The 24394-nt window shown below is 36.2% G+C and overlaps 1 protein-coding gene across 9 annotated transcripts in view; it reads right to left on the bottom strand.

Annotated features, from left to right (window-relative positions):
• The window catches only part of INPP4B (inositol polyphosphate-4-phosphatase type II B), a 249236-nt gene that overhangs the window by 15664 nt on the left and 209178 nt on the right, over positions 1-24394 (bottom strand). For all 9 annotated transcript variants that reach the window (XM_015861147.2, XM_015861150.2, XM_015861145.2 and 6 more), the window contains 4 exons: positions 23794-23934; positions 22679-22776; positions 18050-18162; positions 14222-14376 (listed from right to left, as the gene is read on the bottom strand). In XM_015861147.2, coding sequence (XP_015716633.1) covers positions 14222-14376; positions 18050-18162; positions 22679-22776; positions 23794-23934 — 507 coding nt within the window. The remainder of the gene's footprint in view (positions 1-14221; positions 14377-18049; positions 18163-22678; positions 22777-23793; positions 23935-24394) is intronic.

Genomic DNA, 24394 nt, shown 5'->3' on the forward strand with positions numbered 1-24394 from the left:
GCAACATGTTATTAATGCACTGCTACTGAGGGCTTAAATGCAGTCAATAAAACACAAAAACTGCAATTAAACAAAAAGAGTAATTTTTAGAAAATATTGCTGACTAGCTACAAGCATCGCTTGTTATCAATATGCACAGGAGCAGGGCTGGCTTTTGCACGGTTTATGTACCACTAGATTGATGACATCCTTACACTGTTACAACATGGGTAAAGCATGCAATTAGCAAAAATGCTCTAATCTGTTCTTGTTCTTTGCCTGAGTATCTAAGGGCAGTAGATAGATGATACAAAGAAAGCTAAAGGCATGTGAGTGCAGGCCAGCAATTGCACATGTCAGAGAAGTCCGTATATCAACACAGAGTATTCTGCTGCATGAGATAATAAATGATGTTTTCCCAAGTATGGTTATTAGAAATGAAATACATGCAGAACACTGTAAAAATTTTTAAACATGATAATCTAAGCTGAGATTAAATTATTCTCATCTAATGGAAATTTCAGTGGAAAAAATGACAGGTTTCAATTGGTTCTATAGTGTTCTCTTGCACTCAGGATAATTAACAATTGAAGAAGTAACAGACAACTCGAGGGCAAGGCAGGAGTGAGCTACCAAACATTTGTTCCCCTAAAGAAGAGATACTTTATTTGCAAAGCTTTCTCTGTCTCTCTTGCCTTCAAATGATTAGCTGCATATTTTTTTAAGGAATAGTAGCTATAATGCTTTTAAAAGTAAACACATCAAATCACCGTAGTAGGAAAATGAGAACATCACTCACTGAAGCACTGAATAGCGTTTTGAAAAAAGAAGTTTGATAGATTTATCTATTTAATACATTTGAGTATATGCAAAATTCACAGAGTTCCACAAATGATTTAAGCTACAGTAACTTTGTGTCTGGGAGAGCTGTCGAAATATAAAGTTAGCACCCAACGCATATGAGGAGCAATTTGGGATAACAGTATTTTAAGTTCGTTGCTATTGCTGTCTATATAAGCAAGGAAGCTTGAAAAGAAAAATAATGGGGAGAAAAAAAAACAAAACAAAAACAAAGAAAGAAAAGAAAAGGGGGACCTTTACCCCCAAAATAGCAAAGCATGAAATAGGTTTTTTATCATAGGAAGTAAGTAGACAAACAAAGGAAGCAGCCTGAATAGTGCACTGGGTGCCAGTTAAACAGTAGTTAAATTAAAAAAAAAAAAAAAGGCACCACTAAAGTAACTTTCCTGCTTTCCCTGAGCCCACAATAAATGCTTTAGTGAGTGCCCCGTGCTTGATATATATTTAAAACACAATGGGTAGATTGCTGATGCCAGAAAAATTTCGCTTGTTTTTTTTTTTTTTTTTTTTGTATGCCCTCCTCACTCTGTTTTACTTTCAGTTACTCTGAAGGATAACTACACTGTGCACTAAAGCAAATCCTTGAAAAGAAAGCACATTGTGTACTCCCTGACTTACAATATCAAGTACTTTGCTGCCGGACTTTGCAGACCAAGCTTAGAGCAACACCAGGATGAGCCAGAGTTCCCAGGTAAGGTAGTTACCCATCTACCAAGGTGTGTACTGGGGACTTAAATTCTTAACCTGGATATTCATATCATAGTTACCTGTAGTTTTACAGCAGAAGCAGCTGGATTGTGAGCGTTTTCAGAGGTCAAAGAGCTTTGTAAAAGACTGGCTAATTGCCCACTTAGCTTTTGTATCTCCAGCCCATACACAAGGCTACCAGTGCAAAACTACCAAAATGAATGACGGAAACCTCAGATTTCCTTTCCAGCACCACAGATTATGTTGAACTTGATGCCTAACAGCGTAGGCTTTCAAGCTCACTTGACTACAGACTATTTTGAGAGGAGAGTCTAGACTTTTTTTTTTCTGTAGTGTGAATAAAAGGAAAAGATTTATGAGCAAGCAATTAACTGTTTTGGGCTATGTTACAATGCGGTACAGATCATTAAGCTCTCCAACAAGACTATTTCTCTTTTAGCATTCCACAGCCAATGAAGTATGGATAGCAAGTTTAAAGTTTTTATTTTTGCTTTAAAAGATCATTTGACTTTTCCTCTCCACTGCAATACATAATTCATTTAATAAACTTTATAGTAAAAAAATGACTAAAACCACTGTTCTATTCAAGGATTACAATTCAGATGAGGTCCATTTAGTTCCATTAGTTTTAACATCCGTGTTTCAAGTTGCTGATTACTTCAAAAGTAGCTACTGTGGTAATACACTGCATCATTTACAAAGGAAATTGGATGCTTGGTGCATTTTGAAGTGCAATGGGAACAAAGTGGTAGCATTTGTATAAAGGAGCCCACAGTAATAATTTTGATCCTGTCTGGGAAAAGGTCTTTAAGTTCTTGACTGTGGACTCCCTATTCCATCTGGCTAGGTACTGCCACACAACTAAAGTCCAAATTTGGGAATGGTTTGTATCATGTCTATGAAAAGTTAAATGCATGGTAAAAGGATGCTTTTCAGTTTAACTAATTGCACAGACCACTTGTGGAGAACAGACTTGCCCAGGAAAACTGATCACATCACCATGAAGGTCTGCATATTCCTCTGTTCCTGTGGTATGGCCTGTACTGCTGCTTGGAGAGGAGATAGGATGGACCAACAGAGACCTTGCCCTGAGGGCCTGCTTCTAGCCAGTATTTGTTGGTGTTCTTTTGACCTTGCTAGAGTTTGTATGTCAGTTTATTTTGGGGGAAGGTGTGTGCCAATTAGTACATGATGTGTGTGACACAAGCCAGTATTTCAGAAAAGGCACTCACGACCAAATGCAAATAATATAAAGGAGATGGTGGCAGTTATCATCACAGCATCCACTGGGCTGCACAGCTGGGATTGTACAACACCTGTGTGAGTTTTGTTTTCTAGATGCTTTTAACTGGTTCAATAATTCTCTGCTCAGAGGGTCGCTGTCTGCCTAACTCATCATTTCCTAGAATTAATACATTAGTCACAATGTTTTTATTGTTTTTTGTTTGTTTGTTTGTTTTAAATCAAGGTAGATCTCATTCAAAGCTATTCACATAGTTGAATTTCCAAACATTGAATTCCACTCTATTAACTGTGACAAGAAGTTAAAGCAGAAAATTTCAGTTTTTAAAGTGCTTAAGAGACTTAACACAGACCAGTCCTGTGCCTCAGAAATACCTGTACAGTGTCTGTGCACAGTATAAGCATGCAGAAGAGAATCAAAACGTAGACTTCATTATCACCTAATTTCAAGTTTTACCTTGAAATTAAACTTAAATCAAGACTGAAATGAATTTTGTTATCCCAGTTGTGTTGCACAGACGATGCAGACAATGATTCTTTCTGACAAAAGAAAGAATCATTGCCTTTGGGACTGAAAACAGAATATCAGGTACAACTGTCACAAAGTAATTTCAACAAAATCAGCTAATTCTACAAATATCATTATGGACTGATGTGCTGTGTGTTTGTTCAGCACCCTCTTACTAACAAATACCTGTCATCTGAAAATGAGAAAAATTTCTGAGTTAAAAACTGCAACATATACTCAAGTTTCCTTATTTTCTTGGTGTTTCAGTGCTAAGAACAATAGCTACATCACATCATAGTATGAAGAGACTGAATTTTCCTAGCACTTGTACTTCAGCAAAACCTTCATCTAAGAACAAGCATTTGCAGCTGAAAATGTCGAAGTTGTGGAGACACGCAACCCAATGTCTGCTAGCTAAGTTTCAATTGCCAGACAAGGCATGCAAAACAATCAGAAACCACAGTGACAGAAAAAAAGAAGTCCTCAAAAAATCGTTTCTTGGATGTACATGTATGTGTAAAGTTTCTAAGTCATGTTTGAAAATATATTAAGTCATATAATAATGCAGAAAATTGAGACAAAATAAAATGTACCGCTTCCTACGTTTTCTTTGAATGACTGTGAGTATGTGTACATTCTGTACAGACCACCATATATAGGAAGCAAAACTCTGCTGTATGCAGACTTAAATTAAGCACCATGAAAAGGTGATTTCAATTCGCTTCAACCAAAAAAATTTATTCATTTTTATCTACCTTGCCACACTAGTATTAGCTAAATGGGTCAGCATTTGAGAATATATTACAAACAGGAAAGAATGAGGCATTAGGAAGTGTCACACATTCCTCAGGAAACAAATCTGCATTACATCTTTTAGGTTTTAAACTCTTAAACTAGACAGAAGAAATCTTACAGATAGATATCAATGCAAACAAGTAGCAATATGGAAGTAGGATAAAGTGTATTCTATGTGCATTCTGATTACAAGAAAATGTGAAACGGCAAGCACTGAACATGTCAAAGACTTTAAAAACCTCCCAAATAAGTATTTAAAACTATTATAACCAAGTTAATCAAAATAGTCTCTTCTAGAATTCCAGAATCAATTCACGGATTGCTGAGACTGAACTGTTATGGTAGTCCTTCATTTTTAAATGCACTGTGATGCAACTTTGATCATTTCAAACCAGCAGAAGATGCTTTTGACATAGTGTCAGTTTACCTGTTTTTGTGTTCTATGTAATTGCCATGTTATTACATGAAGCAAACTTGGAAAACAGATCCTGTCATTCTTGATTAAACTAAGTGCATAACACCAGCAACAACAAACAAACAAAAAAAACAACTGCCAATCAACCCAGCCTAAAAGCATTGATTTTCATTTCCTGCCCTACATATATTATGATAAAAACTGCACAGCCACCTATTGTGGATATTTGGACGTTCCCTTCTTATGCCTGTTGGAACAAGATAAGATGGTGCACTCCAAGTTGCTCAACAAACCTTTCTGTTGCTGATTACTTTGTATTCTGCAAATGTTCCACTGTCAACAGTTACAAATGAGTTACAAATGGATTTAAATAAAAATCAACAACTCGAAGCAGTGATTTTTGCAAAACGCATATGAAGCAAAATATGGTTTTGACAGGGATGATATATTTCCACTGGACCTGCTGGCTTAATCCAAACATAAACTGGTCATCAGATGATCTTAAGACAAGATCTTTCTTGTATATATGTGACCAGATTGCGCCTCAATCTTTTTAAATAATCTGAACAAATTACATCACATCTGACTGCTGACTGGATAGGGCTTGTGGTGGATCAGATGTTGTATTTAAAAACAAAACAAGGTGTAGGTCACCATTTTGCTCCTGGTAATAATTAGCTGCTGCCTTTTTAGACTTTTGCTTCAGAAGCAAAGGTCACATGTTGGTGCTTGGTGTGAGGGGAAAGATTGCAGCTGCCTGCGGGCATGTTGACTGAGGTCAGATTAAGTCAGAGAAGGGATAAGAAACCTCAAAGGTGATTACATTCTCACCACTGTTAGGAATAGGCAGTTCTCACCAGTGTCTCACAGCCAAGTCGCAGAGACACTGTCAAACAGGTAGGCTGTAGCATGAGTTTGAAGCTTCTTGTAAATCTTAAATCCTTATGATGAATTAGAGGAGCAGAAAGAGGAGATTCCTTATAGACATGGAAATGCTGCAGTTGGGCCCCAGATGCCTGTTCCATAAGAAAGTCTATGAACCATGAAAAAATACAAAATAAAACTAGCCCTTCTAACAAGAGATATAAACTGGATTTCAGACTCCTTCACTGAGCTATCTGTAATGGCAAGCTTAATTTAGTCCTGTCTATAATGGTATTTATATGAAAATTACAGATGTTGGTAATAATCCCAAAGTTATAAAAGTACTCTCTCCCATGTGCTATTTTTCTGCAGCAAATAAAACAGACTACAAATAACTGATTCAAAAAAGAATAGAGATACTCCTCATATCACAGTACTGTGAAATCTTTTCTACAAGAATAAGTGAAGCTTTGGAGTACCACAGAAAGGCAGATCCATTTCATTAACTGAAATCTAACAAAGCCTGTTGGGATCTAAACCTTAAATAGCTCTCCCCTTGTTGCAGGGAGTGGTGGCTTCCTCCCTACCCTCTGACTTCCCCCAGTCTTCCTATTGCTATGGATTATAGTCAACAGTTAAGCTATAAATTCTCTTATTTGTATCCCAAATTTATCTCTGAATGATCCAGAATGCAGAGTAGCAATATAATGCTGCTAGCTCTAGTATTTGATCCTGTTTCAGCCAACTTGTGAGAACATCACAGAAATAGGAAATCCCTAGGTAAAAATAGTCCAAATGTGAACTAACTTCTTTGGTCATTGTGGTGCAGTTACTGGGACTTCTGCCACAAGGAAACACTAAGAGCCTTGCTGCTGCTAGGTCTTTCAGTGCTGCTGCAATGGCAGCTTGTTCACAAAAGGCCACTCAGCAACTCATAGCTGCTACAGAAAGTAACAAGAAATCACCACTAAAACTCATTCCCAAACTGAGTACGGCTACTGTCAAAGGAGTTAATGAATAAACAAATAATTAATTCACTGACAGGTGGGAGTGCTGGAGAAAAAGAAGCAGGAAGTACAGCAAAGACCAAAATCAAAACAAAGCAGGAAGCTTGTGGAAGAAAACTGGAATGGAGATGTGGGATGAGACAAATGATTATCAGAGTGGGGAGTATTCCTAGAAAACCAAAGTCAGAAAAGGCATTAAGGGAGTCCAAAATGAGAGTCTATATAATATATATCTATATAAGCCAGATAGAGCTGCAACCTGACACCGCATCCCATTTCTCCCAAAGAAGAGCGGTTTTCTCTTACAAAGCGTCCTTCCTATAACAGCAGTTAGTTGCTGCTCTTTTCTGCATCTCCTCCAGCTTCTCCACAATCTGCACTGGCCAGCACTGCAGGAAGTTACCAGCTTCCCCTGCCCATATTATATTATTTTGAGAAGAATGCAGTTTCAGAGATGAATAAATTCTTGAAGAGATTGGATTCGTGATAATTTTAACCAGCTATTGTATGCTATTACTACCCGCTTATTCTCCTAATTTCCTGCTCCTTTCTTATCTGAATTTTAGGCTTGGCAGTGCTGCTTTTCCTGATAGCTTTAGCTGTACATGGTCAAAGCCAGGGTAATTCAGCTGCAGCTCATGGAGATTTAATGGGTAATAAATATGCATGCAAGATTTCTCTTATGAAAATCCCACAATCCCTCTGAAAATCTTAACAGGAATGACACATAATAGGAAAGAAATCTATTTTCTGATTGCAGGTAATACCAAGTCTTTCATAGAACTTTGGAAAAAGAAATAGCATATGCACTAAAGCAAGTACTAAATGAGAAAGCAAATTTTTTGTATATGGCTATTTGGACTTTTTTTTTTTTTTTTAATTGAAAATTGAGTCATCATGGTGTGCACCTGGTAATTAATTATGCACATTTTCCACCATCTGTGCTGAATAAATAAAATATTCTCTCAGAAGGAAGGCATAGCTCAATTCCCCACACTCTCATTTGGATCAATATATGGTAAATACTAATATTGGCTAGGTAAGAGACCATTTACTATGTCAATATCTCAGCGAGGAAAAAAAGAAGTACAAATTAGAGCAGGACAACTCAGAGTAGGTCAAGTTTCTATTGGAATTCCATTAAATCTTTGGAGAAAGGCATCGTGCATACTTAGTCAAGGGCCAAGGACTCCAACAAAGAAAAAAAAAACAAAAAACAAACACAGCAAAACATCTTATTTCTCGGTGGAAAAATAACTTCCCTCCCATCCACCCCCCCATAACATACTGCAATCACATGTGTTGCTACTTGGTAGTTAACACATACGTTCAGACTCTGAGTCTTCCTGAAGTAACCCACCCTTCCATATGTTACCAGTGAAGTAGGTGCATCTCAATGACTCAACCAACTACTTCTGTTGTCAAAATTTAGAGACAATGTGCATTGTTCTTGGTATGACCACCTCTCCCTGGTTTGACAGGAAAATCAATCACTTACTTCAGAAATTCTCATTTACTTACTACTGAAAATGTTAGTGTACCAGTCAAGTAAGCCTGGGTTATATCCTTAAATGTCTCTTGAAAATTGTGGCAAAGGTTTTCACTCTTCCATTGAACACTTACTCAGTCTCCTGTGAACAGCTCAAGAATATTAACACAAGTTCTAGGGGGAAGGGCATCTACAATTATTTTTACATGGTGCTTTCCATTAACATTATACTTTTGTCTGTTAGTTCGTTTTGAACAGTGAAGCAAGTTCACAGTGTCATTGAATGAAGAAAAAATATACTTTCTTCTGAGATGATCACTAGAGTGGCATCAATATTCTGCATGAAGGTAATAAATGTATGAGAGACCTAACCATTTTAAGACCCTGCTCCCACAAGAATCTCAAATCACCTCCTCTTAACGACTCGTTTAAGTTCAGCAGGTACATGTTTTGAGGATTTAATCTATGCTAAACAGGTTGCAGGGTAGGATGTGACTGTTTGTTGCTGTTCCTCTCCCTCACAGTGACCACCACAACAGGAAGCCAAAGCAATGGGGCGGGGGAACTGTGTTTTTTCTCCGTTGTTACTGCAGACAGTGTCAGTGCACTGAAGAGGAGAAGAAAGACAATGACAGCCGCATACATCACACTGAGGAGTAAGGAGAGGGAAATACTGAAGTGACAGTGAAAATGAGGAAAGGAGTTGAGAAAGTCCCCAAAAAAGAGTTCTCAGGACTCTGACTGTCATGTTCATCAGAAATGCTGAAATGAGCACTGGGAAGAAACCAGTGAAATGGCATTTAGGAGCAAACAAACTTCTCTAGTCAGTTAGAGAATAATACCTGCAAAATGTGGACTTGAATATCTAGATCCAATCTTTGAAATACATTACAAAATTAACAACCAGTTTTACTTCATTTGCCCATTAGAAGCTGGAATATCAACAAAATCTTTTCTGAGCCTGTTATGATGTAAATGCTTTTTTTTTTTTTTCCCTTTCCATTTTTTTCTTCATGTCTTCAAAAGTAGATAATTAAGGATGCATTACCAGTAAGAATTTTGTGAAGATTTTATATTAGAAAGCTTTAGAATTAATACATCCTGTTCAAGTTACTGTTTAATATTCTGAAATAGTTGTCTGTGATTCCCTTCCTCCTTCCAGAAAGATGTTCAAGAAAAGACCTTTACTCTAAACAAGTCCTTGATGATGCCAATTGCTTTGATTCTTTTTACACCTTGTTGCCATCTTGCTCAATTACATTTTCTTTTCTGTTACATGCAACACAACCTGTTGGCTATTAAAAACAAACAGCACTTTCGTTTTAGAAAAGAACATTGATAGTTGACTCTAGGCATCAGACTGAACTGTGCTGTTACTTAATACATTTCAATACATTTGACAGTGTAAATTATTTCCATTTGAAGTTTGTACCTCATAATAAAAATGTTTTTCTCAAGAACCATAGATCAATGAGAAAACCTTCATGGGAGAGCCTGGCTTACAATGAAAGATTACAAAACTTAAGACTTTCAGAGAAAAACAACAAAGAAAGGGAAGATCTGATAGGTACTGAAAGAAAAAGTTAGAGAACACATGCTTTCTCTTCTGCGTAACCACTTGTGTTCCATCTACTTCTACAAGCTCACAGGAAATAGAGTGAAGGCCACAGAATAAGAGAAAAGTCAAGAAAGATCTGCATATGGATGCCTGACTCCCAATCTGCTCCTGATTCCTAGGCTGTAGGAATCACAACACTGTACTGTTTGGCATAGGCATTTCTACAGTAAAGGTCCTTGAGATTGAACATCCATCTAGATCATCTTTGGGTGATTAAAGTGCAATAACTATAGTGTTAAAACCATCCCTCCTCCACTTACACATCTTTAAGATGACCTTTAAGAAAAGATACCTTCAAACATCTGTTTGAGAAGAAGCAATTTGCGCTGTAGTTAGGCCATCAAAAGTCCATGCCTTTTTGCCCAGACCATTCATTCTTTCTACTTGCTTTTCAGTACGATTTTTTTTGATAGGCCATTTATCTAAAATCATCTGAAATATCCTTGATTGGTGTTTCAGATAAAAACGATGTCTTATGTTGAGAGAAATTTTATATTCAGTGTCTGGAGTATTTGACAGGTACTGTGTCCTACTAAGAAAGATGACAAGGCTGAAAGCCTGGAAATTTCTCTGTACACAGTGGATTTCTCAAACCATTTGCTTATTTTTGAAGCTTTATTCAAAACGTTCAATAACCAAGAGATTCTGAGGTACCCAAGGACTCCAAAAGAGGCTCTGCCACTGAAACATTAAAACTTAATAGGTTCAGAAAAGAAAATGTAAAGAGTTTTACAAAACTGGTTTATAGGGTGCTGCCTACCAGTGCCCAACCTCCTTTAAGCAGTGTCCAGCTTTGAGGAATAGAAGTTCTCAGTTAAATCCGTTTTGCCTCTTTGCTTTGTTTTGGGATACAGTTGAGGATGAAGGATAAGAAATACCCATGCACTGGAGAACGCAGAAATATGAAAACAATACTGACTGCAAAAAATGGTCATCTGAAACTGGCAGTAATATTGGGAAAAACTATTTCAGTATTAAGAGAATTACAAGCATTTGATAAAGATCAATTACACTGATTCTCCTCACTCTGTGCTAGGAATGTCATTAAGATCAATGGAATTCACAAACATCTACCAAGTAAACTACAGGATGCAGAACTATTTATGGAATAGTCACTCCTGCTTTTACTGTAGCTGCAGCATCATAATGGCTAGAACTGCACCCAGAAGCTAAAGCTACATACTTAATATTGTGACAAAGCTTCAATTCCTAGTAAGATTACACATTTTTCATGAGCTGAAGGGACAGCTAATTGAAGGATTTTTGCTCAGCTTTAAACTTCACACTGTTACTGGTATAGGACACTAAATATGCTACATAATAGCTTAATAGTTACTGGCTGTGTTTCTCAAAAAAGCATTGTACAATGTACGTAGGAGCAAACAAGGAACAACATTTGAAGTTGCTTCTGATTTACTTAAAATTTGAAGGCATGCAGGTACACCACCAAAGCCAAAAGACAGCAGCATGAGTCCATCACCAAACTTCCCCCACAAGCCCATCAGCCCACGTTTGTCTTTTTGCAACAGCTACCACAGCTGCAGCAGCAGTGGCAGGAAAAAGAAATACTTTATAGTTACACAGGGAACCTTTCTGATTTTTGTAGCTCAAACTTGGCTGCATTTGAATCTCCATCAGCTTTTACAATTCTCTTTGTTTCACAATACTCTATCTCCCACTGTTAATCCTTTAAAGAAGCCTTTCAAAGATCAATCAAGCCTGTTAGGATTCTGGATGCTAAAGCTGAATTTTTCTTGTCTACTTGTTCTTTTGAAAGGCTTAAAAGTGATTTGCAGCAATCAAGCATAAAGGACTTTGTTTGACAAGGTTTAACAAAGTTATCTAGAGGGGATTCATTGGGGAAAGTTGCATAAATTATAAATTAAAAGGTGACCAGAGTTTTTCTCCCTCTCTTCTAAAAACAAAATGTATTCTTCTAGATGTGAAAATCAATCTAAAAGCTTCTAACAAGTAGTCAATAAAAGAACTAAAACCGTGCAATTTTAACAAACACTCTGTAATAGTAATCATAAGAAAGGATGAAAAGGCAAGCATTACAACAAGTGACAAACAATCTGCTGACCTTATTCACATGAACCCCAGAAACACTGCTGCTAAAGTTCCCTCAAAGAAAATACAGGAGATTTAGCTGAAATGCCATTATATATCTTTGTGTGGAAATTATGGCCTTTTCCCCCTCCTTTTTTCCTTGCTGTTCTTTCCTTCCCAGTTTGCTCTCACAAATTGCGTTTTCATGCAATTCGTCTTTGTTCAACTCCCATCAAACAAGAGAGCACAGCCAGAGGAGCCTTGCTGAGACTCTGGCCAGTGGAGAGAGGGAAAAGGAAAAAAGACAGTGCAGTTTCTAGAGCTGCTCCATCAGCACCTCTGGTAACAGAGGTATGGTGGGAAAGTAGGAGTCCTGCTGAAGGTACAACTACTTACTGCGTGCCTTAAGTATTTGTCAACAAAAAAAGAAAGAAAAAAGAAAAGAACAACAACAAAAAAACCGCAAGACAAAGACAGCCCCTAGAACTGTCTGACCAACTCTCAACAGCAATATGACAAAGTTCAATATTCTGTAACCCCACTTGATGTTTTTATACCTCTGTTTTGAATTTTTGAGCTTCACTTCACTAGCTCAAGAGGGGAAAATTGTTTGCAGATTTTCTTTCTTTTAACCAAGGGTTGTGTGCGCAGTGCAATGCAGATACAAACTAGCAGAAACAACAGATCTACTTATTTCTGTTCCTGATACTATAGGGCTAAATTTATATGCTACTACCACTACTTGCAAGGACCTTGCTTCAAATCTCAGACAATACTAGCACCCAAGTCAAAGTTATTGCCTTTGAATAAAAGCAACAAAAGGCAACTACTTTAGTTCAAGGTTGTTTCAAATTCATTTGCCAGACATTAACAGGAAAAAGCTTTTATCTCCTTAAGCCTACAGGACAAAAATATAAAATTCACATTTATGATGCTGCTTCAGCCTCATATACCCATCTGCTCATCTACTTGATAAGTTTTCTGCAGATTTTCTGGCTTTTTGCCATTCTTTTATGATGCTAATTTACTGTTACCTGCCAATACAACTAATGTGTTAATCATCTCAGTTTCCAAATCAGTTATGTAACATAAAAGCATGTAAACTCCTTTACATTTCTGTCTGCAAAATTGTGCTATGCTTCACTTCCATATTAACAAATTGGTTTGTAAAATTATCAGTCTTTTTTTCTTTTTTTTTCTTTTTAAATCAGATTGATATCTGTGAAATTTTTCCAGCCTACCTCTAAGTGGTGTTCTACGCAATAATTTCATATAACTAGTTTGTATCTGACAACGTACTCAAAGTTACACTCTATCATTATGTACTGGAGACATTTTAAAAAAACATATTTGAAATGCCAACACAAATGGAACTTAACACGGAAAACTCAAAATGTTCATTAATGATAAAACATGTAGTTATGAAAGGCTGCACACAGGAGTCATTCACTCACTGAAATACTGCAGAGACTAAGGGATGTATGCAAGTTAATGATACATACAAAATGATACCTCAGTTTAATACATCACACTGCACTAGCAACTTGCAAGCCAACTATATTTTTATGCCATTTCAGCACTCTGCTCAATTACTTATTCTAAAATTATGGATTTTTCGTTAGAAAATTTACCTTTGCTAAAAAAAAACAAACAAAACCAACAAATGACCTTGCATTTGTAAACCTACAGATTAATCTAAACTTTAAACTCCTAATCTGATAAAACCAAATATTGAAGCCAAAAATGCTCAATTACAGACATTAAACACAATTGTTACTTAGACACAAAATCCAACACACAGTCACATTGTGTGTTTCACAGCAGTGCAAGATAAAATTCAATTACTTCTTTGCAGTCTGACCAGGACATTTTCTATTAGTCTTGTAGGTAAGTTTGTTGGATATGACTTGAGTAAACTCACATACAGAATATACAACACAGCTCTCATTAATACCAGTAATGAAACAGTTTCTTTTGAGAAGACAGCACATGGATTCATTCTGTGAGTCTTGTTTGCTTGGTGGTCTTCTTTTTTTGTGTGTTACAAGATTTAGATAATCAAAAATCTTTTAAATCTTTTAAATTTCTGCCTACATCAGCCTTAATTGCATGGCTGCAATTTAGAATGAAGCAAACCTTTTCTTCTGTTTGTTTGCTTTCCACAACAAAGATTTTATCTAATATTATTGGCAACCACCATCAATCAAAAATGGCATTTTTTCTTTTATTTTTAATAACATGACATAATAAGAATCGCCATCTGCAACAAAAGCTTATTTAGTTTTCACAGTTCCCCTAAATTTTATACAAATGTTTTAGTGAGCATTTAAAACATTTCAGAAATATTCTAAAAACAAAAAAAAACCAAACTCTTTTTTGTACAAAGTCACAGAACGCTGTTAAAATTTTAAGCTTCGTGAAAGCCTTAGGCCTTGTTAAAATGATGGCTCTTTACCCTGGCCAAATTCTTCAGTCAGTGAAGCGGCACTCTGAAGAGTTTTACATATAAATCTCAGAAACTGTTCATTAGTGCTAAAATATAGTCCTCGCATACAGAAGTGAATCATAGCTGGCACAGTTCTAAATCAGGACTGGGGCCTATCATGCATTTGCAACTGTCTTTTGCCAGTTCTGCAATTCCTGGTTCAGCTCAAAAAGCAGGGAATATGCAATAATCTTCACATACCTTCTCATACAATCCAGTGCCCGAATAAAGAAGTCTTTGTGAAGCTGATGCTCGTCCCTCAAGATGGAGCACTGCTCCAATGTCACTGACATGGATGTCCGGTCTTTGGCACTTTTGCAACAGGTGAAGCGGACTCCATTCAGCTTACGGCAAATCTGAAACACAGGCAAACGTCAGAGGGCTGCTCTTTTCACACTTTATTCTCTGCACACTAGCAGACTTGGGAAATCCCACAGTTTACAGTCACATACAAACAACACTCCTCAGGAAGAAAACTGATATTAAAAGATAGTAGCTCAACCGAACTTCTGTCCCTGGACAGTCGTAGTAAGACAATATAAAAAAATTTACATCAGGAGAATAAGGCAAGGCTGTAAGTTATTTAGGCCTAAGCCCAAGCAGCTTGTCAGCTTGGCTATGGATGGTTTACTTGGCATCAGGATTAAACTGGATCTTCAGTTCCAAAACTACTGAATCTTCAAGAACCTCACTTCAGTAAACAAGCACATTTTATCCGCAGCAATGGCATTCCCAGGAATTTAATTAAAAACAATGGCACAGACCACATTTACATGGTCTTTAAGGTATCTGTAGCATTATGGTGAGAGACATATCAAAAGTTGAGTCAAAGGAATTAATTGAGCCCAACTCTGAACCCCACGAAGTACACGTTAGGTAAGTAGAATCTGTGAATGGTTCTTCTATACATTCAAATTTTAAAACTTATATCTGTCAGAAATGTGGGAAGTGGCATGGGGATTTAAATAATGTATTAAAAGGCAATTCTTATTTTGAGAAAGTATCAAGTAGGGTTGATAATGCCGTGAAGTAGATAACTGCTTAACTGAAAAGATTAATTCTCTTTATACTTCCCTCTTTTGAAGTTCATGAGTCATCACGACTATTTGAAGTGAATGAGTCATAAGCAAAAAGCAGGTAATTATTCTAGATGGGTGATGACCTCCAAGAGCAGGGAGGGGAGACTAAGTTCCAAATTTGAGTTGACAGCATCTGACTGAAGTACTGGCAACAGAGAGTCAGTTTTGAACTGAGACGCATTTTAGGGAAAACAAGCAAATGGATAACCACAAATGGGAGAGTTTACTTTGCCTGTAAGTTCAGAAGAAATGGCTCAATCATGTTAAAAGGGGTTAAATGGAAAACAATCCATTACATTAAATAATAAAAAAATCCTTAGCTTATGATCCAAGAGAAACCTAGGTTAACCTGATAGGCTGGCACAAATAAATCCTCAAAAATAACTTAGTTCACTAAGCAGCAACAGCAAAAGTTGCTGTTATTTTATAAAAGTTGCTGTAATTAAAATAGGCAAACAATGGTCAGATGGTCAAGAAATCTATTGAGTTGCAATGCCTATGGTAATATCGTAATATCAGAATCAACAGCTTACAATAAGTGTCCAGCTTGACTTTTACCCTCACTTTTGCTCAACTGACTCCCAAAATATATTGGAGACACGAGACACGTATATTTCTTCTAAATGGCCTCTACAGAGTCTTCCACAGAAACATAGATTTAAATGATTAGGACTGTGCTTAATTTTAAAGAGGATGTAAACCAATGAAAAAACACATAAAACAGTGGAGACTAAAACAAGGAAAAATCCATATTCCAATTATTTCCTCCTGAAATAAGACAGAAGATTAAGGGTCCAGCTGAGGAAGTGAAAATACACCACATTTAAAAATCTTCTGCTATGTTAATTTAGGATAAGAAATATTTGTGAAATCAATTTGCAGTTTTTTTTAAAATTTTTTTTTTATTTTTATTTAAACAGATGTTTTCTCTCAAGACTACCTGCAGGTGCAGTTACATGTGCATATCCAAGTAGAATCTCATTTATCTACTGCTGTAACAGTGATGCCCTTACAGCCGAGAATCTGACCTTCCACCACATGATACACTACAGCAGTGTGTATAGAGGTGGGTCCAGAAATACCCATTTCAGAAGCTTACAGTAAAGTAGCTTGAGAGAATTATAATATTCTGAAGGAAAAATAAAATGGAAACTTCTTTTTAATGTCCAAAGAACTTCTTTTTACCCATGACATAATTTTCAGTAAATTCTGCATAAACAGTAGAAGACAACTTTTTATATCCAAAGATTAAGTAAATTCCATCTTCCTCTTTGTAGCTGATTTCACATTATTCTGCTCCGACTTATCTTATCTTTGCAAAGCAATGTTTCACAGTAATTGCAGAAATGATATTGGAAAAAAAAGCTTACATTTTTACTTACAAAAGATTTATACTTCAATAGCATGTGATAATACTTATTAACTAAAATGAACATTTTATTAGCAATATAAAAAAATAATGCTGGTATTATTAATAAAGACACCATTAATATTCTTTGTGCTCCTTTTGTTAATGAAAAGTCACGCAAAATTTTATTAATATTTTATATCAAATATTTATCTACCTTAAAGGGCATATCCATTTGAAAGCTCCCCAAAAAACAAGTTCTTACTTTTAACTTTCAGTAGATTAGTAAAGGCTCAAGACTCTGCCAGAAAGGGTACTTTTCTGTATTTAAATCAATTATCTAATTGATTTTCACACTTCTCCTAAGTCTGAGCTTTTGTAAACATCTATCTGCTTGAGTTTGTTTTTAACATATATGTGCAAAATGTACATTGGAGAAGAAAAAGTTGAGAGGGAATTTCTAAACCGTATAATAAAGTGTGGGTGTCAAGAGAATGGGGCCAGGCTCTTCTCACTGGTGCCCACCAACAGGATGAGGCAGTGGGCACAAACTGGAACACAAGAAGCCCCTTGACTTGCTGGCCACACTTCTTTTGATGCAGCCCGGGATAGGGTTGGCTTTCAGGGCTGAGGGTACATCGCTGGCTCATGTCCAGCCTATCATCCACCAGTACTTGCAGGTTTCTTTTTGGCAGGGCTGTGCTCCATCCTTCTATCCTCCTTCTTGTATTAGTAATGGTGGTTGCCTAGACCTCCGGGCATGATCTTGCCTTTGGATTTGCTGAACCTTGTGAGGTTTACTCGGGCCCACTGATTAGCCTATCTAGGTCTCTCTAGATGGCATCCCATCCATCTGGTGTGTTGACCGCACCCCACAACTTGGTGTCATCAGCAAACTTGCTGAGGGTGCACTTGATTCTGCTGTCAGTGTCACTGACGAAGATATTTAAGAGCATCCAGTTCCAGCACTGACTCTTGGGGGACACCATTCATCACTGCTCTCCATTCAGACATGGAGCCATTGACGATCACAGTCTGGACTCGATCCTGCAACCAGTTCTTCATTCACTGAACTGTTCGCCCATCAAATCTATATCTCTCCAGTGTGGAGAGAAGGATATATTGTGGCCTGCAATGCACTGCACTGAGAAAAATGTAAAATCCTGAATTGGGGCAAAAACTGCAGCTGCACAGACCAGGGACTGCCTGCCTAGGAGAAGCTGTGCAGTGAAGCACCTGAGGGATGTTGGCAACAATGTGACCAAGATCACCTTTGTCTTTGAACTCAGGCTAGTTCTTTCAGTTAAGAAAAGACAGAAAGAATGTATCTGCAATGTAAACGTAGAAAGAAGAAGGATATTCATGAATGGGATGAGAGATTAACAATTAGAGAAACATTTTAGCTACCTAGTTGAATCACTGAGTTTTCTATCCGGACTCTTGTGATCCATTTCACTTATTTCACTTATTATATCAAAAAGCATATGAAAATTAATACATCATGTGAACATATTTGAAAAAATATATATTTGAAAAAAAAAAATTCAATGTATTTGAATATATTTGAAGAAAAAAAAAAAAAAAAAAAAAAAAAGATCTCACCGTTGCAGCCAGCCACATGATTTCTACATTCTTCCTTTTTTTGGCCTGGATATTTTGATGAAGATTTTCTAGCAATCCCTTTAAATCATTTTGTTCTTGAAAATGTGGTAGACCTGAAAAAAATAAACAAACAACTAAAAAAGCAGCATAGGGTTGATCTTCATAGCAAGATGGCAAGGTTGATGATAGGGTTGTGCTGACTAAGTGAAATTATTATTAAAGAAGAGGTCTATCATTTACAGCCCTTGTTTGAGAAATGAGGATGGAAGAAACTGGCTAAATCCTCAGAGAATAAAAAAATCTTATTTCTGTGTATTACATTGTCCTACCTAAGGGATTCACACTGGAAAATTAAAATGTCTCCAACTTTCATCTTTTAAATAGCAAGATTCAAGTATCTGCTGTAGTTTTGTTCATCAGCTATAAACATTCATGGGAAATGACTGAAGAAATAAAACGATGCTATTTAGAGCTGCTTTGATGTAATGATTGTTTTGAGGTCAAAATATTTACTGTTGTTTTCAAAAGGATATATTTCATTTTGTTTTTTCAAATGATGCTTTAGTTGTTAAAATATCAAACATACAGGCAGGTTAACCAACATTAAATATCCCTCAAAATAGAGGATATTCATCAGTCTATAGGGAAATGGACTTTGATTTTCAAGTACAAAAGAATTTCAGGTTTATTTAAGGTCTAAAGGCTTACCTACTTGCCCTGACTGTGATAGAAAGGCTGAAGTTTTATTAATGGTACACACCTAGAGGGAATTCAGAAGTGGACAATTCAATTTCCTCTTGAGTTTTGTGGACACAAAAGGATTTTTAATCTTACCTTAATCTTAATTAATTTTGAAAACAACCAAAATCCGTTTTTCTAAATGATTTTTTCATCTGATAGGGAAGCAGAAAAAAGCATCTCCAAAATAAGACTCAAAACCAGCTGAAACAAGATTTCAACTAAATCTATTAAAACAGTCTTTTTCTGCAAATAAATACACCAATATTTCATTTTTTTTTCCTCAATCAAGAAAAAAAAAAAAAAAAGAAAAGAAAAACCAAGGAAATAACAAAAGAGAATAACAAATAAATTAAAAAGGATTGATTCCATTCTCAAAAGGAAAAAGCAAAACAAAATAAAACACCTACAATTTATATCCAATTTCAGAGAGTAAAAATGATGCAACTACTATAATGCAGCTCAAAATCCATTCTCCTAAGCTTTTCACTGCTGGAAGGACACCTCTTATCGTCTGGCTTTTACCTTTTATCTCTAATAAACTCCAGCCCTCTTTATCCATGATTCATTGGAAGAAATAATTTAAATAATCACAAATATGTGATTATTCACACTTCCTACCATATTCTCACTCCCTCCCCCCAAGAAAATATTAAAAAACAACAAAACACCACACAGGAAAAATACATTAAAAACTGCTTTGTAATAATCTTACTGAGGACTGTGTGACCTGAGCATTAGAATTCCTGGCTATACAATTACATAATGCAGAGCATATGAACATACATCACAACCTGCTAGACTATTATACTTATCCTGCATCTGTTCCTTGAAAATAGATAGCATGCAGACAGTACTCTAAAAAGATGTTTCCAGATTACACAAATACATCACTAGTAAACATTTTATTGTATTAAAATAGTTTTCCTTGGGCTCACAGCAGAAAATCCATCATCTCAGAGAGATGACTTCACAATAGGTAAACCAATATTATCCTAATTTATAATATTGCCAAGTGACTTGTATCTTGACTGGATGTGACTGATAGCTTAAATTCCTTGTATCACAAAGCAGTATTAAACTGTCAAATCATTCTCATAGATTATAAAGGGGGAGAAGCCTAGAAGTGCAAAACAGACTTGCAGACAGCATTTTTAACATATGTAGCAGTACTACATGCATTATGATGCTATGGAAGAAAATCTTTATTTGCTTGCACGATTTCAAAACCTTGCTGCACACCTCTTCACACAAGGGATGTGCCTTGCAACAGTGATGTTGCTGTGGGTGCTAGGTAGCAAATCAGTGATACCAAATATCACTTGTGAAACAGCTTTATCTTATTTTACGTTCTCTGCTACTTAATTGAGTTCTAAGGCACTCTTTTCAATTACATCCATACTACTAAATAACAATCACATTTCTGTGTTCTATTATGAATTTTTATCCTAAAGCTATTTTGGTGTCTAAAATAATTGAATTGGTTGGCAATTCTGGTAGGGATCTTTCTTGGGGCACACTGTAACTTACTGGGTTCGCAATTTCCTGTTGGGAGAGAATTCAAGGGATTAGGAAATGGAAGAATGATGGAGTGCATACTCATTTAAAGTTAGGTAGGAAGTCGGCATTTGGTATATGCAGGATTTAACAATATTTTTTAGTAATGAGGAGTAGAGAGAAGGCTTGAACATACAATGAAAAGCTCTGCAGTGAGAGAAAATCTAATAGCAAAGGTGGCAATACCTTCATGGGACTGCAAAGCTTTATTCTTTGAAGTGAAGCATCCAAAGAGAGGATGTCTAAGGGTTGTGGATACAACTGCCTGCCAACAGGACTGAGAGTCCTCAAATTGGGTCTGGTTTTATGGGTTATATGAGACAAATTTGTAACTAACAGCTCTTTAAAATGAGTCATGCGTTTATTTTGTAGCACAGGTTTGGCACTATAGGAAACTATTTGGACTATTTGGAAAGGTGTGATGAAGCCATCAATGCTGAATGGCTCTCACTTGGCTCCACAGTCAGGGCTGCTGCCAGTTTGTGTGGAGATATATCTTCCTAAAAGCTGGAGCATAAAGGTGGAGGAAAGGGGAAAGAAATGAAGTACTCCTCTGGCTGAACACCTTGGAGTGCTTCAGTCCCCCTTTCCCTCTCTCCTAAAAAAAAAACCAACAAAACAAAACAAAACAAAAAACAACCTCAAAACAAAAATTAACTAATGGAGATATAGGGATAATGTAGGAAGGGGCTGGTTTGAAAGGCATCTTCCTCCAAGCTGAGTTATATTGTTAATCTTGATAGTGTATGTTGATGGATACCTCTGCCCTGCAGTTTGTTTAGATAACAGGAAGAGCTGTGCAGTACCAATACTGTGTAATTGTAAAGAGCAACCAGGAAGTGTAGTGGAACCAGAACCATAACTTTGAGTTATATAAAAACTGTGACAACAGCCAGACTTGACTCTCAGAGGCAGAGAAAATGCAGGAAGGCAATAATAACCAGAAAAGACAGGATGAGCTAGACAAGCACAGTTCTTACAAGTCTGCACAGTCTGGAAGAAGTCCAGGAAGACTGTGCAGCACACTAATAATCATTCTAGAGGAAGGCAGTACAAGGTTAGCTTTTGTCAGTGAAAAGGAGTAAACACTATCTGTATCTAAATCTTTGCTTTTATGTAACCAGATTCATTTACAAAGCAGCAGATACACTTTAGACCTAATTTCAGACAAGTTTAGTTTTTTGCATTTTGGTACCTTTCTTGCAAAGATTCCCCTAAAAAAAAAAATAAAAAAAATCACTAACTTATTACATAAGACTTTTGATAGAAAACTTAGAAATATTAGAGATATGAGTGGATCAATGGTCATATTGCATACACCTTAGAAATACACCTTTCACTTCTGTTAAAGTTATTAACAAAAATTTACTCTGAGATGAAATATAAGTATGTACACGTACTCAGCACCACATGTGGTAAAAATTATGAGTATGCACACAGAATGGAAATCAGCAAAAATAATCAATACCATCTGTAAGAGAGCACAAGTTTTACCCAGTATTCATCACAAGGCATTACAAATGCCCCCTAGCACAACAGCACTTTAGATTCACAGATAGTTACAAAAGAATAAGGGGCAGAGACCTAAATCCAAGCTATTTAAAATGAGGCTGTACAATTTGCAACTTAGGAGAATATAGTTTAGCCAATAAGACTGCTTTAAGAGGATTATATTGATGCAAAAGGTCCTTGCAGTGTTTGCTTTCACAAAATAACAGAACAGTATGTTTATAAAAGTGGGTGGTGTATTTCAGCAGGGGCCACAATATCAGTGGGTCATCTCTGCCAGCGCAGGTTTTCATGAGTGCAGCATGCAGGCTCTTGTTTATTGCGGGTGAAAATTCATAGCTAATGGTGGCAACTACACTGAAAAACAGCATTTTGTAGTTGAGAATTTGCTCTATTCAAATAGTGTTGTTGTACTTGTTGTATCTGGTGTCACTTCCATAATAATAGGACGCATTATTTTCGGAGCAACCTATGCACATACTCAGAAAGAAAAGTAGTGGGAATAAGTAAAACTGATGAAAATTCCCAGAGACTACATCTGTACAAATATAGTAAGTACGGACTGTCCTCTATTTAAATTATTAAAGAACATATCATATGAATAATTTAAAGGAGCTGTTTGGTTCACCACTACTGCATTTCACTCTTCCTGTCATTTCTGCTATGGTCCTGGGCTCAAACAGGCCCCAAGTGCTTAATTTTATGGAATAAATTGCCTAAATCTAAAATCTGCATAATAATATTGCGTTAAAATTACTTCCTTATCAATTTTCATCTATAAAAACTTTAAAAAGCCATTTGGATACTTTATTATGTTATACTCACAATCAGGAGGCATTTTTTCCGTAAACAGATTGTAATATTCTTTTAGAAGTTCTAAGTTTTCTTGATTAATGTTTTCTTGCAAAGTGGTATCTCCAAACCTATAAAATCATAGTAAAATGATGAAAAACCTAAAACACATAACCAAGTAATTCTTCAGAATGTTTAAATTGTATGAACAACTCAAATTCCAGAATGTATTAAATTTGGTCAAACATATTACTCATCTTCCAAGTGACTTCAAAGTAATATTTGGGAATGATGTAACCATCCACAGAAAATTTCTCCGAATTTCCTCCTCCACCATTTGGAAGAATGTGAAGCATCCTACTCACAATTATCATGAGTGATTTTGCTGTTTGTATGTCATCACTCTAGATATGTTACTTATCCCATAAAATCACTTTTCCCTTTCTTATGGCATCAAAAATTAGCTACTTTCATTTTCAAGGGTGTTTCAGTTTCTCTGTTTCTTACCTATTGTCCAAGCTAGCAGTTTTTCACTATGCCCATGTATTTGCTCACCTACACTTAGACTGCTTTTGGTTTTGACTTTATACTGAACACTACCCGAAATTTTACCATCAGCCTTCATGTTTTTTTACGAACATATCAGCAGCAAATTCTATATGAATAATTAACACTTCTTAATGCTGTTAAAAAAATCATCAAGCCTAAGAAGTTGAGTAAAAAGGTTCTTTTTATCAGTTATCATTTCTCCAGTACTTTCAATTCCAACTCTAAGATACTAAGAATTTAGAATTTTTGAACTTCTGTTGACTTCATTGCCAAAGCACCCCACACAAACTTCCACATATATAATCTAGAAATATATATCATACTTATATCCAAGGAAAACCCAGTGTTGGCTGTGTGAAATAAATGCACAATGAAGTCCTGTATATGGCCATCTCTTCACTTGGCCTTTCATATTATTTTGCAGGTTTTTTTCATTGCTTGTACTTATTTCCTTTAATACTTATTAAAACACATACAAAGTCAAGCTGAGGTGGTCTAAGAGAAAATAACAAAAAATGATTTCTTTGTAACCCTGTGAGAGATGTCTCACATAGAATACTCAGAAAATAAGGAAAATATTTTGGCAAGTGTCTTCTTACCTCTCTGCAAGTGTTTGCTGTTCATTGATTCCAACATTAAAGAGTACTGGATACATGCGTAGTAGCTTTCCTTCTTTAATCTCCTGTGGTAGCAACTCAAACATCTTTGCTGGAAGCTGGACCTCTATGACATAATGTTCACTAGGAAAAATAAAAGGAAGAATAAGAATAGGAATATTGCTTAGTTTGTTTGAATTTATAATTTTCCTAAGCCATAGTGAACATTTATGCATACAAACCAATTCCCTTTTTTCCTCTTAACTGTGTTAAAACACTAAATGTTAAAAATCAGTTTGGTTGTTTTAGGAGTACTACAAACTTATTTGGAAATTGGCAAATATATTTAATTACATGCATTTGATAAAGACTTCTTTACAGAAGTGAAAATAGGATTAAGAGTGAAATAGGCAAAAGTCTTCTACCACCAAAATATCTGTAAGAACACCCCAACTCTTAAGTTCTTGTTGAATTACAAAAACAACTTCCTTCTGGAAGCCGCAACTTGAATTCCTCCTGCTCACTCAAAGTATAGTAATGGTCTTGATAAAGCAAAAACCCTTCATAAAAACCCAATGCAAAATTCCAGGTTTCTTTTAGAGTC

Source organism: Coturnix japonica, chromosome 4 (assembly GCF_001577835.2).
Source record: "Coturnix japonica isolate 7356 chromosome 4, Coturnix japonica 2.1, whole genome shotgun sequence".
Taxonomy (NCBI): Eukaryota; Metazoa; Chordata; class Aves; order Galliformes; family Phasianidae; genus Coturnix; species Coturnix japonica.